Source organism: Gracilinanus agilis, chromosome 4 (genome assembly GCF_016433145.1).
Source record: "Gracilinanus agilis isolate LMUSP501 chromosome 4, AgileGrace, whole genome shotgun sequence".
In the NCBI taxonomy this organism is placed as follows: Eukaryota; Metazoa; Chordata; class Mammalia; order Didelphimorphia; family Didelphidae; genus Gracilinanus; species Gracilinanus agilis.
In genome coordinates this window covers 359,403,497-359,423,101 of record NC_058133.1, presented here as the reverse complement: position 1 = coordinate 359,423,101, position 19,605 = coordinate 359,403,497, and the positions used below count along the sequence as shown (strand labels likewise).

The following is a 19,605-nucleotide window of genomic DNA, read 5'->3' as shown; positions in this document are numbered from 1 at the left end:
AGCTTGACTGACACTCTGTATCTTGTAGAATTGTTTCTTCACCATTCTTCCTGTCTTGCTTGTACAACACCAAAGTCTTGCTTTAAAAAATAAAGAAACACTTAATGGAATACCTTATTTATGGAAGGTCCTTACTTGATGAGAAAAGATATTTTGCTCATCACTCAGACAAACTGTGTAATTCATCTTTTATTCCCGATTTCCTTGGATGTGGAAATTCTTAAATATCCTTTAGTTGAATCTGAGTCAAATCAGCAAGTACTTATTAAGCTTCTACTATGTGTCAGATGCTGTGATAAGTGCTGAGGTCAGGCAAAAGACAGGTCATTTCCCTTCCCTCAAAGAGCTCACAAATGAATGGGGGAGACAACATGCAAACAATTATGTACGAGCAAGATAAATTGGAGATAATTTCAGATGGAAGGCACTGACATTAAAAGGATCAGGAATGGCTTCTTGAAGGTGAGATTTTAACTGAAACTTAAAAAAAGCCAGGAAAGCCAAGGCCAAGATGAGAAGGGAGAGCATTCTAGGCATGAGGGCAGCCAACGAAAATGCCCAGAGTCAAGCAACAGAATGTCTTAGAGGAACCAAGGAGACCAGTGTCACTGGACACTACACATGATGTAGCAGGGAGTAAGGTATAAGAGGATGGAAAGGTAAGAGGGAATCAGGTTATGCAGGTCTTTAAAAGCCAAATATTTTGTATTTGTTGCTGGAGATGAAAGGAGTCACTGGAATTTACTGAATAGGGGGATGCCAAATTCAAATATACACTTTAAAAAGATCATTTAAGTTTCTTTTTTTTTTGTCATGTTATCTGCTGTGTACATATAGAAATAACACTGTAAATTAGACAAATTATAAGCACAAATATTATCCCAAATGAAATGTGAGGGGCCCTCTGTGCCAGAGATCTATTTTTTAAATGGCCAAGAGTCCCTTCTAAAATTGGTTTGGAGATCTAGAATTTAAATTATGCCACTGGAAAGAATTAAAGCCGACCACAACAAATCGTGGTGCTGATTAATCCTAAGCATACAAAGCACAAGACCTACAGACACTTGCAAATTATTACATAGCATATTTTTATAAAGAACAATTTTTTTCCCTGCATAAAGTCAGTAAGCTTTAAACCAAAAAACTTTTAACACTTTTATCAGTTCAGACATTGAATACAAGGTGTAACTTTTGTGATTAAATTTCTTTATGGGAAAAATAGGAATAATAATGTTTCTCTGCAAAACATTCTATTCAAGACATCATACCATAGTACAGCATTCTTTCATATACAGCATGTAGTATATATCTGATTGCCATCTTTGGAAAAGTGGATCTATTTTTTAAAAAGGATATTAGTGACTATTTTGCAATCCTTGTTCCTTTGGCTCCTGAAGTGTCTTTATATTTAATTTTGCATGAATTTCCTCTGTACCAGTGCCTTACATTCACAAACACCATACTTACAAACTGTTAAATACTGGCAGTGAAAAAAACTAAAGTTCTCCACAATTAGGCCAGAAGACTCTGGACAACTGCCTTACAAACATCAATCCTGCCCCTGCCTTGAAGACAAGAAATAATTCACATTCTGTCCTTGTTCAGTAATAGGCTTTTCCTAGAAACAGATTACAAATCAATGCTGGAAGAAGATCACTAAAAATACCTTTGAAGCTTAATAGTCTACTGAAACATCTTCAATCAGGTCAGCTGGAGGAAGATCACAAATGTACACACCACCTCCAGTAATTCAGGGAAGAGTTGGCTATCTTTACAATCCTTCTTTTCATTAAGCCTGACATCTTTTTCTTTATTCGATTTTAGAGTTTAGAGTGACACAGTGGTTTCACAGACCCTTGCCTAGCAACTAGGATAAGAGAACATGAGTAACCCTTTACTACTTTGGGTAAAAGAAATGTAATGAACACCATTATAGCTCTCTAAAACAAGCCTATTTCCATGTTTGGGCCACATCCTGTACTCTTGTTATTATGATGATGTAGATGGAAAGAATGTTATGGAACATGAGAACTTATATGACAGATGGATTCACATATCTCTGTTCATTACATAGTTAATCTCTTTAGTCAAATTTAATTGAATGAGATAGTCATTTCTAAAGGGAAATATGTTCCAGTGCCTAGAATATAGTAGGTGATTAATAAATTCTTGTTCCTTGCCTCTTTAATGAAGATGCCTTTTTTGGGAAGGTATTTATGGATGGCATTTCACATACTAATGTATATTCCCAAAAAGCTCAGACAGAAAAAAAAAAGTCCTCTATATAACCAGAATAGAAACAAAATAACGTTCAATGAAAGGAGAATGAATGAATCAATTATGGTATATGGATATAGTGGAATATTTCACCTTGATAAACAACAGGTATTTGATGAGGTATAGTAGTATGGTGGAAAGACTACTGGATTTGGAGTGAGAACCTAGTTTTAAATCCTGGCTTTGCTACTTACTTCAGGAAATCACTTAGCCTATTTGGGTCCCTTTCTTTACTTTGAAGAATTAGAGGGTTGGATTAAATGACTTTAAAATTTCTTGGGTCTCAGTTCAGAGACAAGGAAATTGTATAAATGGATGCAGAGTGGGTAAAAAAAAACAGAATCAGAAGAAAAAAATACTTGGCTACAAAAAAGGCAAAGGAAAATAACACTAAGATCTAGTCAAACTCATATTGTGATAACCCATCTTGATCCTAGGAAACAGGTTGATGTGCTTTTTGGGAGGGAGGTAGAGATCTTTGGGTAGGTAATGTTGTATGCAAAATTATTCTATAGTGGGGAAGGAATACTGATTAAGTACCTACTATGTATCATATGCTGTGTTTAGTGCTTTACACATATTATCGCATTTGATACAACCACCCTAGGAAATAGGTGCTTTGATTATCCCTTCTTTGCAGTTGAGGAAACTGAGGCAGGGGTAAAATGATTTGCCTAGGGTCACAAAGATCATTATTTTGGTGGGAGGAATGGGGTATGGGAAATTTCTTCATTCTTTAGAACTGTTAAACTATAGTAAAGATAGTTATGGGCAATTATAGGCTGTTTTGGGGCTTGAACTAGTTTGAGTTGTGTCTGATGGGAATTTGGTAATGGGGCAAAGGCCTGGGGTTGGGAAAGGCAAAGTATTGAGGCTCTTCTGGGTGGCAGCAGGTGGTGCTAGTCAATCTTCAGGGTGGTGGAGGGGAAGGTCTTCATTGAACTTCCTGGGTGCTCCATTAGTATACTTTTTAGGTAGATAATCTCTAAATATCCTTCCCATTTGAAATTTCATTATAATCCTTTCAAAAGGGGACAGCTGGGTGGTTCAGCGGATTGAAAGCCAGACATAAAGATGGGAGGTCCTGGATTCAAATCTGGCCTCAGATACTTCCTAGCTGTGTGACCCTGAGCAAGTTACTTAACCCCCATTGCCTAGCCCTTACCGCTCTTCTGCCTTAGAACTAATATACAGCAGTGATTCTAAGACAGAAGGGCAGGGTTTAAAAAAACAAACAAAAAAAAACAAAAACAAAAGGATACAGAAAAGTACCAACTTGTATTCACCTTAAATATCAAGGGGTGTATCTAATATATATATATATATATATATATATATATAGATATATATATAACCAAAACCCAACTAATATTTGGGAGGAATTACATTCCATTTTGATCTTTACATAACAAAAAGAAACTAGAAGAGGAGAATTAAGTGAAAAGTGAGCTAAAAGAGTAGGTGAAGAAAGTAAGTTTCATGTAAGAGGTTCAGAGAAGTAAAATTGCTTTTCTCTCTTTTCTGGTACTTTTGAATGGTAAGAAAGTTAATTTTAATTTTCATTATAGACTAATTACATGCTAAAGGTGTAATGGTACCCTTAAAAGCTTTTTTTATCTCATAGAAACTATTATGTTCCAAAGAAGACATGACACTCATCTGGTATATTATTGTGGATTTGCTACTCAGCTTACCTACTTTTAACTGCCCTTAGATGGTACTTCTTTAGTTACAGCTGAATTGTGTTCCAGGAAGATCCATTAGCAGACTATTTACACTGTATTAACAATGGCAGCTGGTACATATTGGGCCAAGGTGTACACTCCCTAATGTGTCATAGCCACCATGCCTTCTTTCTCCCCTATCCCCACTTTGGATTCTTCCAGTGTATTAAAAAAACAAAAAGCTAACCAAAAAAAAAACATAATAAACATAGCACAGGTACATCTGTTATTTAGCATTTTTAATTTCCCAAGGTTTACTACCAACCACTTCCAGAGAAAACTTCTCCAATTCAAATTATATTCTCAAAGTAGTAAAACAGAACTAAAAGATATCAAAAATAATGTTCAAGTAAACCATCCAAATTCAATGAATTTATAAAATGCTCAACCCCTTCCCCATGATGAATGGAAAGCCAATAGTTGCCTAAGACCCTCCAACTTTAAATTCTAAGCCAATAAAGATGACTGAGATTGAAGACTGACTTTATAGTCCAATTCAAAGAGTACAATTTTTAAAATCCCAATATTTAAAACCCCACTATTACCTGCTGTCTGAAAGACTGGAGTTTTCTCCTGTTAGTAACAAAGATGAGACTTCCTTGGGCTGACAAGTAACTATTTTTTTTCCTGGTCTGCTTTGGGGATAAAAAAAGAAAAGAAAGGCAAAAGGAAAAAGCAAAACCCTAAATTCAATCTAGCATTTTATTCAAGTAAACAGAAATTCTGTGAATCCATTCACTCACCAACCACTTGTGAATTTCCACTGGGCAGACAAGACCAGCTAAAAAGTTGCCATAGCAACACTTGTACACTGAACATTGCTGCTCTTGGGCGGAGAAGGAAATTTGCTCCTAAACCATAAGGGTGGAGCCAGAGGAAGTGATAGGTAAGTCTCAGATACATATGACATTTCCAGATCATCACAGAATATTAAGAGTTGTCAGAGATCTCAAAGCAACAAAACCTAACATTCCATTTTGTGTTGAAGGGAGAGAAGTGCTATAAATTTTTCCGTAAGCAATTATTACTAAAAACCTATATATCCACATTCTAGGACTAGGATTGTTGTACGTTAACCAAATTAATTCTGTTATAAGTAAAAATGGATTCATGGAATGTTATATTTAAGTGGTATAATTAAAAGAGTGCCAGATTCAAACTCAGGTCTTTCTGTCTCACAAACTGATGGGCTGTCAGACACTGGGCAAATCACCTTCTTTCAGTCTTGGTTTTCACCATCTATAAAAATGGGGAGAACTGGGGGCAGCTAGGTGGCTCAGTGGATAGTCAGGCCTAGAGATGAGAGGTCCTGGCTTTAAATCTGGCCTCAGACACTTCCTAATTGTGTGGTCCTGGGAAAGCACCTAATCCCCATTGCCTAGCTCTTAACACTCTTCTGCCTTGGAACTAATACATAGTATTGATTCTAAGATGGAAAGTAAAGAGTTTTAAAAAATTGGGGAGAATAACAGCACCTTCTTCACAGGGTTATTATAAAGATCAATAAAAAAGGGGGAAAACAACAGGGACATCCTCCCAGAATTATTGTGAAAATGAAATGAAATGTTATACAGTGATTTATTGTGGGTTTTTTGGGACATCCAGTCTCATCTTTTCATGTATTTAGAACTTTTATTATTATTTATCTATTTTCAAATTAAATAATAAATGTAAAGCACTTTGAAGACCTTAAAAGTACTATATAAATGTTAGCTGCCGTTATTATTGTGATTGGAACTAACACCTATCTACTTCAATGCCCTCATTAAAAAAATAAGCAACGTCCTATGTCCTTCAACAATATCACACTGCTAGAAAATAAACACTAAAAACCACTCTAAGTACTCGTGAGTTTATGTGGAGAGGCATGGAGAGTCAGAGAGTGGAAAATAACAACTGTATTGGGAGTTAAAAGGATAGGATTCAACTCTTGGCTCCAACATGTATTACATATGAGACCCCTTAGGTACTCGGTCTCTGACCTCACTTATCTATAAAATAAAGAAGCCTAGACTAGGTTGGCCTCCAAAGTCCCTTCCAGTTCTACATCCATGAATTTCTGAGTAAAGTTTAAACAAAGGCCTGGGCCCTTAAAAAAGAAAGGTGAAAGAGAAGAGAGGGCATTCTGGTATGGACAATGTGAATAAAAGCAGGATTCTATAAAGTGCACGCTGTCTGGCCAGGATTAACGTGATAACAGTAGAGTTGAAAAGTTATTAAATCCAACCTCCTCATCCTACAGAGATGAGGAAACTGAGGCTAGTTGCCTGGTTCTTCCAGACTCTTAAGTCCAAAGGTCTATTCACTGCACTGTTACCTCTTAGATCCTCCAGGTCATTACCTGTTTTCAAGTTATTGCCAACCATAGAAAAACTATTTACTTTCCTACTTTACCCTATTTTCCCAAAGGAAAATACTACTTGGAGTAAAATTCTATATAAGTCAGGATAATGAGTTCCTTTTCTCAATTAGCTATCATGACAATGTTTAGCAAATTCTTTTACCACAGCTAGAGTGATTTCAAATTCCTCTTTCCCCTGGATATTACCCATTTTCCCAATTCCTTGGGTATTACTTTTCTCTAGCCCCTTAGTTCTGACCCTCATATAACCCCAGGCAATATACTTGGGAAACATGGACTCACTAAAAATGAAAAATTTGAAAGAATAGAGAGAACAGGAACAATTGAGTAAAAGGGTTTTTTCCATGAAATAATAAAGATAGGGACTAGACTAAGATTTACTGGTATTGGGAACACCTGGATGATTTTCTGCAACTTTTACTCTTAGAGGTTTGCCTAAAGCAGGAGAGGCTAAGCTTTTTGCCCAGAAAAACACAGAATGTTTCAGAGGTAAAGCCTGAATGGAAATCTTTTTGACTATCTCCTACATGATGTTGCCTTTCTGCCTTATGAAATAATGTGAAACAAAAGAAAATCAGAACCAGAAAAAATGGGTGCTTACTAACTATTCCCATGTAAGAGGAAAACTATGTGGGACTAGACAAAAAGTCTTGAGGAAGGCTTTGAGGGAATGACTAAAAAAGTGATACTTGTTATATATGAAATAAATTGCTAAGCAAATCTATTTGGTTATATTGATGTTTCACCTAAAATGTTAAATAAAATATCAAAGTACTAAAAATTGCAGGGGGGTGGAGGGTTAGAGCAAAAATACTTATGAAGTGGAAATAGAAATGGTGGAGGGAAGCTTATGTAGTTGAATCTTAATACTGTCCCAAGGCTGGACAACTAAGGTTTTGGAAACAATTGTTAAATTTTGAAGACATTGTAGACAGTCAAAGAAAGGAGAAATTAGAGCCAGAGGGAACACCTCATAGATTATCTAGTTCAACACCCTAATTTTAGAGATGAAGAAATAGGCTCAAGAACAATAGATGATTTACCTGAGGTACTTAAGACAAAACTGGCAAAAGTGAGAGTCAAATATGACCCAAAATCCAACCTTCTTTTCACTAACCCACTGAAGTAATGGGGAGAGATTTCATGGAAAAGATGTAATTTGGATTGGTTTTTGAAGGCTACTGGACAATCAGAAATGAAAGAGGGACATTCTAAGATCATGGAGTAACATAAGCAAAATTAAGGAGATAGGATGCTCTGAGATGAAGCATAGTAGTTTGTGAAAACAGTGAACAGATTGGTTAAGTGAAGATATGATGGCATATATGCTTGGAGGTTATTACATTTTAATATAAAGTTTCTTCTCCAAAACAGATGAATTCATATATCTGATACAAAGTTGAGGAGAATCACCAATTCCATTTGCCTTAAGATAAAACAATTTTAAATTCCATATCTCAAATTTTGTGGGATCTGCTTAAGAATGAATCTTGTTGATACTGTTTCTAAAATTTAACCTAGACATATCCAAAAATAAATAATTCTTTTTAAAATGTGATGAAATCATGCCATGATATTTCAACGAATGAGAAAAAGAGATCATTTAGTCTGGGGAACTCCTAGCAAGTGACTCAGCATTAATTTTAAAAATACTATGATTTAATATGTTATGGACATGAAACATAATTAGAAAGTTCTTAAAAGTTACATTAAATTAAAATCACTTCAGACAATTAAAAATTCCCAATGATCAGCAAGGTTCATTGAAGTTGAATTTTACATCATTGCTCTACTGTTCCCATTTCACATCATCTTTCCTGAGTGTCATCTGAATCTTCTGGACACACTTATGCGGCATTTGACAACTGAAATTTTTCTGAGGAGGCTTAGTCTTATTTGTGCCCTTTTTGGTGACTACTGTGACTGGCACATTCTTTGTTTCTTTTTGGTCTTCATCTTCTGGCTGGATGCTGGAAGCTTCGCTCTTTTCATTTTGAGATTTTTGTTGTAGTTTATTTACCTTGAAGGAAGAAAAAAACAACTTTTTGTTTATGTTTATGTTATACAATTGAGAAGTAACGAAGATAGATTATATAGTTCTGCCTATTTATTTATTGATTTGTCAAAAACATTTGACTTTTGGTTGTCTACTACATATGACATGAGGGGCCTGGGGATGCCCAAACTGATTTAAATTATCTGTCTGCCCACAAAGTATCTGAAATTCTATATGTCTCTATGGTCATACAATCATAAATCATTAGATACAGAAGGGATCTTAAAGAGATATTATAGTACCTACTCCCTCTTTTTTATAGACAAAGAAACTGAGGTCCAGCAGGTTGAAGTGATACTTCTAAGGGTACAGAATCAGTGAGACATAGGTTGGGACTAGAAATCAAGTCCTCTAGGATTCCCAGTCTAATGTAATTTCCACTATATCACTGGACTCTGGTTTAACTGACATCTCTTTGATTAAGGCATACTAGGCATTTTCTAAAAAAACGAATATACGATGAGGTAAAAATGCATGCAGACTTTATCAGTTACTAAATCCTCAGCATATGTGTGTCAGATTTTTTTCTTAGAAAAGGGTACATAACTGGAATTTTTTTGGTGGTGGTGGATTCCTAAAAGTAGTGTATTAACCAGAGAGGTAAAGCTTGGATTTAGCCTTATGGCAAGAAAATTTAGGTATTCAGAAACTAGAGATATAGGGAAGTAGAAGCACTGGAAATCTAGAGAGGGGATGATGGAAGAATAAAGTGTGAGAAGAATCCTAAAACAGAAAGTAGACTGACCATGAAAATAAATTTTATCTTAATATAACTTTGGCAAAATTGAACACACATTATTATACCTTTCTCATAAAAAGTTTTAAGTATAACATTTATAAAATATAAGTTTTATTTATATCATCTTAAAATTTATAGGGGGCAAATAGTAAGTTGTCATGAAAGAAAGATGAAAAAAAGTTGCTGACTCTTCCACTTTCACTGTTAGTTGTCTCTAAATACTGCAACGAATAGATTCTTATCCAGCAGTTCATAAAGGCAGATATCTCCTTTTGCTCATTTTCTTTAAAGCGTATTATTTGACATAGCTCTTTTACAGTTAGCACTAGAAATATCACTGAATCTACTGACAGACTAGAACCACTGAAGAAAAACTTACATGGTCTTGATATTTCTTCAGTTTGTGTATTTGTTCCCCTTTAATTTCCATTTTTCTAGCTAAACAACTCAGTTCACATTCTAAGTCTTCATTAACTGGAAGTACTGGACTTTCCTGTACTTGCTTTAAAAGTTCTTCGTGTTCACTAGGAGAGAAAAGCAAATATTAGAAATGTTGGTTCTCATGATAACACATTTTGGGTATATTTCACAAAACAATATTTTCATAAAAGTCATTTAACTCCCAAGAGCTACATATTAATATTTTTCTCTTTAGCACTGTCGTCTCTTTAATATTAATGTACAGAGCTTGGCTCTTGAAGTTTCTGAATTTTATTGCCTAATCAATCTCTTGCTCTGCCTTAAAAAAAATCCTTTACATTTTAACATTTCATAAAAATCTCAAATTGGGAATTCCTGATATAGTAACATCTAAACTCCCAACTCTGGAACTGTTTGCCTATAAAAATTCCAGAACATTAACCTATGATTTCAAGTATTGACAAGATATATTGGTTCCAGTTTCTATTTTAAGTACAGAATTAAGCTTATAAATTATTTGCTAGCCTTCAAAAAGTTCTGGTAGACTAGTCCTAGTTGGAGTGTCAACTCTGGACCATGATGTAGATTTGTCAATTACAATACCGTATATTTTCTGGACATTTCTAAGTCTGAAACACTGATAACAGAAAAGCCACAGTCTACTACAAAGATGTTCTTTCTTGAGTGCCTAATGAAATCACAACTCTAAAAGGGAAGCGTTCTTTAGAGAGTCATTCATAGGATAAAAAAAAAAAGATTAATATAAAATTCTAGAACCTGATGTTTATTAAAAAAATTTTTTAGCTATTAGTCCAAATCATGGGAGTAAAGAAACACTTTAGACTAGCTATGGGCATTCATTTAAGAACAAAAGAACATAAAAGTTTAGAGTAGTCCTATTTAATTCGTCATGTTAAAAAAGATTCTATCAGATAATTCCAATAAAACATTCTTAGATTCTGTGATGCATCTTACAATTAATTCTCCAAAAGAAGTAGTTATTTAAAGCCCAAAAAAATTCTATATTAAGGTTAAAGAAGGAATACAAGAAATCTCTAAGGAATATTAACCCAAGGGAAGCAAAATATCTAAATACCTTGACACCTGTCTTTCAGAAAATAAACACTCCAGAACATACTTACGTGCTCATCTGGTCCAATTCATCTTGCATAGCCATCAATAGGTCAGACAAACCATCTCCAACTGAAGAGTAAGAGGATGTGGGTCTGCTTCGGACAGTTCTTTTACCAATAGCCCTGCGTTCAGTTGCTTCGGGGCATCCCTGAAGGGAGGGTGAACTGCCATGTTTCATCAAATTCAGGAGGGTTTGCACACTTGTATTCACAGAATGACTCACATTGGCAGACTTAAAAGAGAAGACAAACAGCTAAAGAGAACTGTAAATGACTGATACTTTAAAATAGCATCTATCTGTTTAAATTTGGACAGTCAAAAAAATAGTATCTTCATTTTTTTTTTCTCACCTTTCCTATGGCACCAAACTTTGAATGAGTCTGCTGAAGTCCTCTCTTTGAGCATTTTATTTTCTGAAGAATGATAATAAATGTAAATAGACATTCTTTAAAAAAATTTTGCTTATGTCTATTCAATTGACAGAATTTTTTTTCAAGGACCCTGAACTTTGAGCAAGAAGCCATTAAAATACTTGTTTCATAGTGAAATGACAGCCAAGTATTTCTGATCCTATTTTGTTACCTAAAATGTTCAGGCATCTCCACAAAACTCTCATCCACAGGTTTTCAAAAGTCACACTAGTAGAGTATAAGTTCTGATAGATCCTATCATTCTGGAAATGCTTCAAGTATGGTCTCCATGATGAAATGGTATTTGCCCCATGAAGGTATGTTTAGAATAGTATAGATGGGCTCATAAACAGTAGGATGGTATAAGGCATAAAGAATGTAAGACTTGGAGGCAGGAGGACTCAAGTGCAAATCTTTTCTCAGATTCTTACTAGCTGGGTGGCCCTGGGCAAGTCGTTTAACTTCTCAGCTTCAGTTTACAAATCTGTAATATGGGGGTAATAAGAACAACTACTTCATTTGTGAGAAACAAATAATGTTGCATATATAAACTACTTTGCAAAACTTAAAGCATTTTATAATGATAGCTATAGCTACAGGTGATTGAGTCTTTGGCCATAATAACTAAGAAAGAAAAACAAAAATGGTCCTCACTCCCTGTAAGACCTCTCATCAGCAGTGGCAGTGAAATGGGAAGAACAAAGGGTAAGAAACATACAGTTTTTAGATGTCTGCAAACATAATCAATTGTGAAATGAAGTCAGCATGCCAATAAAAGAACTGAATTTTATTAATATTAACATTTGGGGGATGAATGAACTCAGAAGATAGGAAGCAGACATGACCAAATGAAATGGAGATTCATGAGTTTTCCTTGGGGAAGAAATAAAGAAATTGGTAGAGCTGGTTTTATTGTATGTCCAAAGGCAATGAGATATCATTTCATGGGACTTTTGATAATGATGCCTTGAAAGGCTCACAAAAAGCCTAAGCAAAAAGTCTACCATGAAGATAATTGTGGCTTGTGGAAAAGGAGAAAGAACCTACTTGTACAAAAATATTTATAGCTGCTCTTTTTGTGATGGCAAGGAATTGGAAACTGAAGGGATGTCCATCAACTGGGGTATGGCTGAATGAATTGTAGAATATGATGGTGATGGAATATTTTATTTGTGTCATAAGAAATGATGAACAGGATGATTTCAGAAAAAGCTGAAAAGTCCTATGTGAAATGATGCAGAGTGAAATAAGCAGAACCAGGAAAACATTGTACATAGAAAACAGCAATATTGTGGAATGATCAACTGTGAAAGGATTAGCTACTCTGAGAAATACAATGATCCAGGACATTTCTGAGGGACTTATGATGAAAATGCTATCTGCCTTCAGTGAAAGAACTTCAGAGAAAGTCGGATTGCAGATAGAAAGCATGCGATTTTTCACTTGTTAAGAGTGATCTACAATGGTAACTGGACCAATGAAATAGGTCCTGAATGGAGCAGTAGGAAAAGTAAGCTGATCTGCATTTGGAAAACTGCCAGCACTTTCATTTTTCCCAAGCTGCTCTTTGAAATAAAACTCAGTCTTTTTAAGAACAATATTTAAACAATATTTAAAAACAATGATGTTATATGGCTAAGACTTGTGGAATACCATAATCTCTGAGGGGTCCAAATTATGTATGGAAAGCTGAATATGGGCACAATCACTACTCCTATCCTTTTTGTCTGTGATATAAGAACTTGAACAAATTACTTTTTTTTTTTTTTTAACCCTTACCTTCCATCTTGGAATCAATACTGTGTATTGGCTCCAAGGCCCAGGGTCACACAGCTGGGAAGTGTCTGAGATCAAATTTGAACCTAGGACCTCCCATCTCTAGGCCTGGCTCTCCAGCCACTGAGCTACCCAGCTGCCCCCAACAAATTACTTTTTACAAACTGATTTTGATACAGTTTATTCTCGTATTCTATTTTGGGGTTTTTTTCCTCATTCCTCTTACCTTCATTCTTTCATTCTTTTAATCAGATTCAACATTTAGAATAGGTTCCTCTTCTAAGTTTAAAGTCCCTAACTATTTAGTGAAAAGAGACTAGTTAAATTCAAACATACAGTGCAAACCCCTCCACCACTTTCATCTTCTAAGCATGTAAAAAACTACTGAGACAAAAAAGGATACTTAACATTTGACTATGTCTACCAGTCCCACCCAAACTGGGGTCAAGCACTTCAAGGTCTAACAGGTGAGTCTGGGAACATTATGTCAGGAGGCAGGGGCAAATTTGAAACTTGCAAAAAACCTAGTTGACACCTTCTTATTCTACTTCAGACTTCTATCATCCTGCTTTCTCTTGGCTCTCTTCCTACCTATTCAACTGCTCCTGAGGCTTCCTTTGCTGGTAAGTTATTCAGATCATGCATGCTAATTGTAGGGGCATTCCAAGGATCTGCCCTAGGCTCCCTACTCTTTTTTTATCCTTTACTCTCCCTTCTGATAATCTTATCAGCTCTTGTGGGATTACCATCATTAGAGGTAAGATTTACAGACTTTCAGTCTCTCTCTTTAAACTTTAATCACCAATGACATATTGGCAATCCTGAAGAAATCTCAAACTCAACATCTAAAAAGCACTAATCTTCTGAACTTTCTTATTTCTGTCAAAAGCACTACCATTCTTCCAATCTTCCAGGCTCATAACTTTGATGCTAAAACTCCTTCCTCTCATGAGTTTCTAAACTTTGCCATTTCTATCTTCAATATCACTCATATTCAATCCCTTCTCTCTACTCACATGGTTATCACCTTACTTCAATCAGTCAAAAAACATTTATTAAACACCTACTTTGTGACAGGATCTGTGCTAAGCTCTGGGGAACATAAAGACAGGTAAATGATAGTCCCTGCTTTGAAGTAATTCCTTTAAGAACAAATAATATATAGGATAAGTTGGAAAGTCAACAGAGAGAAGGCACTGAAATTAAGATGGAGTCAGAAAAGGCTTCCTGTAGAAAGTAGAATTTTAGTTAGGTCTTGAAGGAATCCAGGAAATGAAAAGGAAGAGAATTTAAGACACAAGAAATCTGTTGGAGAAGACAGGATGGAATGAGCTTATTTATGCATGTAGAGGGGTTTGCTGGGGCAAAGAAAAGGACCACCTCTTCATGTGAGACAGGTGAAATGAGAATAGGTCTTGGTTGAATGGCCTCTATTTTTTTTTATCATCTCTTGACTAGATTATTATAATAGCCACCTAATTAATCTCACTGACTCAAATATTTCCCCCACTCCAATCTGTCCTCCATATTGCGCTTAAATAATTTTCATTAAGTACTGATCTAACTACATGACTTGCTCACTCAGCCAAGTCCAGTGTTTTCCTATTGCCTCTGGGATAAAATATAAACTCTTCTGTTTAGCTTTTAAAGCCTTATAAACTACTGCCAATCAATCTTTCTAGGCTTAGTGTATATTATTTCCTCTCCTACATGCTGATAATTAGCCAAAAATGGCCTTCTTGGCATTTCTTAATCTGACATTCCATCTGACTTTGGACCTTCTTTTCCCCTAACCTTTACCTTCTCTTAGAATTGATAGAAATATTAGTTTCAAGGCTCTTCTGAGCAAGAAGGGTTAGGCAACTGGGGTTAACTAACTTGTCTAGGGTCACAAAGCTAGGAAGAATCTGAAGCCAGATTTGAATCCAGATTCTCCTGACTTCAGGCCTTAATAATGGCTGATCCTCATGCCTGAAATGTATTCTCTCTTTACCTACACATCACAGAATTCCCCTTTTCTTTAAATATATTTTTCAAATATTACCTTCTATATGAAGTTTTTCTCATCTCCTCAAACAACAGTGCCATACTTACCTAACTACTTTGTATTCCTTTTACATTTATTCTTCCAATATATACATATGAACTTGTTTCCCTTGTCAGATCGTTGTGAGCACAGACTTTCATTCAGGGTATCTATATCACTTACACACCTACCACAACACCTAAAACATAGTTGATGTTTAATGAGTACTAGTGGACTGATTGCTAACTCCAAGGTTGGCTGCTACTATGATATAGTGTTTTTGCTTTTCACATATTAGGCATATAAAATCTACTGAATGGAAAGCCCACTGAAAGGCAATAAACTTAAGGATGAATACAATAATACTGGCAGCAAATTATTAAAAATTTAGTAGTAAGCTATAAAAAAGAAAAGTGGCATGTACTGTGAATCACATTCACACTATCAGGTACTTTTGTTTAACAGTTTTTTGTCAATATACTTTTCAGGATGTAAAAATTTTATCAATTAAGAAATTCCAAAAAAGGGAAGAAATTCTAATAGGTCACTGAACTATAATTCTTTTTTTAAAAAAGTCTCACATTAAGAATCAAATCAAGTAAAGAATAATTAGTCATAACAGAGATCTATACATGTTAGACCGAATTAAAGTTGTAGAGAGTAATGGAAATATAAAGTGCTACATTTTCATATGATAAAAGGAAACTACTTTTTCTCTTAACTTTACCCAGTCAAAAATAACAATTAAATACCCACCAAGTATTCCTTAATTAAACAAAATATTCCATGACTTGAAAACTATAAAGCTATAAGCATAGAAATAACAGCACATAATCCAATGTTGTCAATTATATACCTATATTTTTAAGGTAAACATACAGTTACCTTTGTAGATTTCTTTCTCTTGATTAGTTGTGAAGGTAGAACTGAAGACATTAAAATTCTATTGATCTCAAGTCCAGTTTGAAGCTGCATCAATAACCATAATAATGATTTGCTACTATTTTCTTAAAAAACATGAGATCAGATCCTCACTTATAGTTATAAAAATGAATATCACTAAAATGCCTTATCACAACTCAAGATGATTAATTTGCTTTTAGAGACAGAAATGAAAAATATATAAGATATTCTTCATTACTTTAACAGACAAATTTCTTGGTAATCTCTATGTTCTGAATTTATAAAGCAATACACAATTTAAAACATTTATATGTCATATGAAATGGAAATCATCTATCCTAAGAGCTGTTTTGGGTAATGTGTTCAATAGAGAATCTGTAGTATATAGAAATTCTTTGTTGATTGGCTATTTTGTTGTTAGACAAAGACTATCATTTTTAAAAGAAGAGGAAGAAATAAGTATCCTTATTTTATCTCAATAAGAAAACAGAAAATATATAATCAAATATATCACACATTAGAATCAAAATGAGTAGCTGTCTATTTTACCTGAGCAGCTCTGTCTTGAACCAGCTTACGCTGATGTTCTTCCTCAATAAGCTTTTCTTCTAAATATTTAATCTTTTCCTATATAAGAAAATGACTGAGTTACACACAAGAATTTCCAATTTAAAAAATTCAAATTAAACTAAATCTATTCCAAGGAATTGGGATTTTTACATTTATTTCAAGTTAATGCAAAAAGAAAAAAAAGGAATGAAAAGAATTGCCAAGATTTCTGTTGGCTTTCTTCTTGTTATTTTTGTGCTTTCTTAATCTGTATTACAAATAATAACAAAAGAGAGGGAGGGAGATGAGGGAGTATGTATTCAAACTATGCGTGATTGATCAAGTCTATCTTTTACCATAATGATGGATCTAGGGACCTTACTATTTCAGACAGGGACTCAACATATCCCAATAGTCAATTTATTAAGCATGTACTATATGACTAGCATTGTGTTAGATACAGTGGAGGATATATGAGGAAAACATATAATCCTTTACTTGGGGAGACAAGAATAAGAGACATGGAAGGGGGCAGCTGGGTAGCTCAGTGGATTGAGAGTCAGGCGTAGAGATGGGAGGTCCTAGACTCAAATCCGGCCTCAGACACTTCCCAGCTGTGTGACCCTGGGCAAGTCACTTGACCCCCATTGCCCACCCTTACCACTCTTCCACCTAAGGAGCCAATACACAGAAGTTAAGGGTTTAAAAAAAAAAAGAAACATGGAAGAATTCAAGAACAATGAAATAATTACGTTTTTAAAAAGCAACCACTTATTAAGTTATTATGTTAAAATAAGAAGTTAGTATTAGAGAAGATAAAAACTTTAAGACAAAACATGATCATTTCCCTCAGAGAGCTTATAATCTGGCAAGAGGAAAATAACATGTGTACAAATTGCATACAAACCAAATAGCATCTCATAAAAATAACAAATGAGAAGTTTTATGAAATCTAAGAAGGAAAGAGATCCCAGGACAAGGTTTTATAGATGAGGTAGTATTCAAGTTGAACTTAAAAGGTGGGTTAATACTCTGATAGAAGACATACTAAGTATTGAGAAAAGTAGGGACAAAGGCAGTAAAATGCAAGATGTTTGTGGGAAAACAGTATATAATGAAGTTCTCCATTAACAAATTATGTATAAATACACATTAAAAAAAGGTAGAGCTCACTGAAAGTTAGAGAAGGTTTTCGTGGAGGAAAAGTAGGGCTTGACCAGGATCTTGACAGATGGGTGGGTTTTGAATAGAAAGGAAGAAGTAAGGATTCTGCTGATTCCAGTGAAAAAGAAATAATGAACACTCTAGAATTCATTAATCACATTCGCTGTGAAATGGAAATGCCTTGCCATCTTTGGAACAAATGCCAAAATTAAAATTTCACACTCATTCAATAACAGAACACATTAGCTTTTTATCTCTGTGGACAGAATTCATATGCGAATTATTAAAAGTTACAAATGGAGTTTGATAAATTTAATATTAATCCTCACTGTACATTTTCTTTCAATACCAATTATACTAAAGAACAATTACATTGACACTTCAAAGAAACAAGAGAAACTTACCTCAGCTGTCTTCTGAGTAGTTGTTAGTCTGAAACATTCCTTTTCTAAGACTTCAAGCTTTTCAAGTTTTGCATTCAGCTTCATCTGATTCTGATCCTTTTCCTGCTGAAAATGGAAAAAATAAAAACAAAAAATGAAATTAGCAACTGAAGGTTATGGTTCAGGAATTATACAATTTTGGAGGAGTCAAAGCATATTGCAAACATATAAAAATCACATGCCTGCTTTTCGCATTATCAAAAAATTAGTAAATCGGTAAGATGCCCAGCTACTAAGGACATGTTGGTGAACCTATAGCACATGAGTGGAAGGCTGGGGTGGGACAGGAGGGGACAGATGACACCCAGAGCTGCCCCACCCCAGAGTTTACCAGAGTTTGTTAAAAGAAAGCTAGAGGGACACAATATGGGGTTGCTCTTCTCCCCTTCTCCATGCAGTTTGCAATTTGGGCACTCAATCCAAAAAGGTTCACCATCACTTTACTAGGGAATGGTTAAATAAATTGTATTACATGAATGTAACAGAATATTACTACAGTGTAAGAAATAATGTGACAAGTACAGAGAAGCACAGAAAGATCTACATAAACTAATAAAGAGTAAAGCAGAGCTTGAAAACAATATACGTGACTACAACAATGTAAATGGAAAGAACTACACACAAAAAAATCAAAAGTAAATGTGGCAAATTAGTTTGAGTCAAGAGACATGAGAAGACGCACCTATCCCACCCCTCTATGAAGCTGGGAGGTCCATAGTTGTACACTGTACATATTTTTGGACTTTTTCAACACCATGATTGTGGGAATCTTTCCTCCTTTTTTGTCTTTAAAAATACTATTTGTTACATGAGATGGCTCTCTGAGAAGAGGAGAGGAAATGTTACTGGGTTTTGAAATTAAAATTGAGAGTCTGGCCATGACTCAATGATTTTATTTAATCATAAAGGAGTAGGGGAGAAGGATGAAACAGAGTGGAGGTAGATTACTTAGAAAAGTTTTACCCTAATCTAGTTTCCCCATTATGCTTGCTGTTCCATAGCAGCCATGTGGCACCCCGCCCTCCCCCATTGGTACCAACATGGAAGTCAAGAGCCTGAAATCTGGTCTCACCTCAGTTTATCAAACTTTCCTTCCACTGACTCTCACATGTCACGCCTCATGAGACAACTGTCTGTCACCCTTTCTTCTTTGCCTGGGCCACCCAGGGGACATTCACCCAGGGAAGATCTTGCCTGCCTTGTTGTCCTCTGCCTTAATTGCTGGCTTTTCCTGCTAACTACAGAGGAAGGGCACAAGAGTTTCAATTCTATCCTCTCGATCAGAGTCCCCTCAATAATTTCCTTCACACATGGGGAAAAACTATGATGAATTTAAAAATAAAAGACATCAAGAAAAACTTATTTTTTAAAAATCATGCATACACTTTAGCAATATAACACAAAAATGTGTCCTATATTATTAGAGGAAACAAATCTGGTTTCTTTTCATAAGAGGTAGATTTGTCATTACAAACATCATTAATATCAAATTAAAAATTTTGTCTTTGGTAGTTTAACACATATTTATTCAGCCAGTCCTTTAAAATGGCCAAATGCTAATAAAATAACAGTGCACTTATTAATGTACTTATTTAGCATCATGTCAGGCTATCTAAGAATTG

The 19,605-nt window shown here is 35.0% G+C and overlaps 1 protein-coding gene across 2 annotated transcripts in view; it reads right to left on the bottom strand.

Moving 5' to 3' along the window:
* Nucleotides 1-7,692: 7,692 nt before the first annotated feature.
* CEP57L1 (centrosomal protein 57 like 1) overlaps nt 7,693-19,605 on the bottom strand; it is a 28,625-nt gene continuing 16,712 nt past the window's right edge. Inside the window, exons 4-10 of one of the 2 annotated variants that reach the window (XM_044674335.1) lie at nt 17,945-18,049; nt 16,377-16,454; nt 15,810-15,893; nt 11,063-11,125; nt 10,721-10,944; nt 9,538-9,682; nt 7,693-8,383 (exon numbers count right to left, since the gene is read on the bottom strand). In XM_044674335.1, the coding sequence (XP_044530270.1) occupies nt 8,153-8,383; nt 9,538-9,682; nt 10,721-10,944; nt 11,063-11,125; nt 15,810-15,893; nt 16,377-16,454; nt 17,945-18,049 (930 nt within the window). In that variant the 3' untranslated portion in view covers nt 7,693-8,152. The remainder of the gene's footprint in view (nt 8,384-9,537; nt 9,683-10,720; nt 10,945-11,062; nt 11,126-15,809; nt 15,894-16,376; nt 16,455-17,944; nt 18,050-19,605) is intronic. The other variant, XM_044674336.1, reaches the window with a different exon arrangement.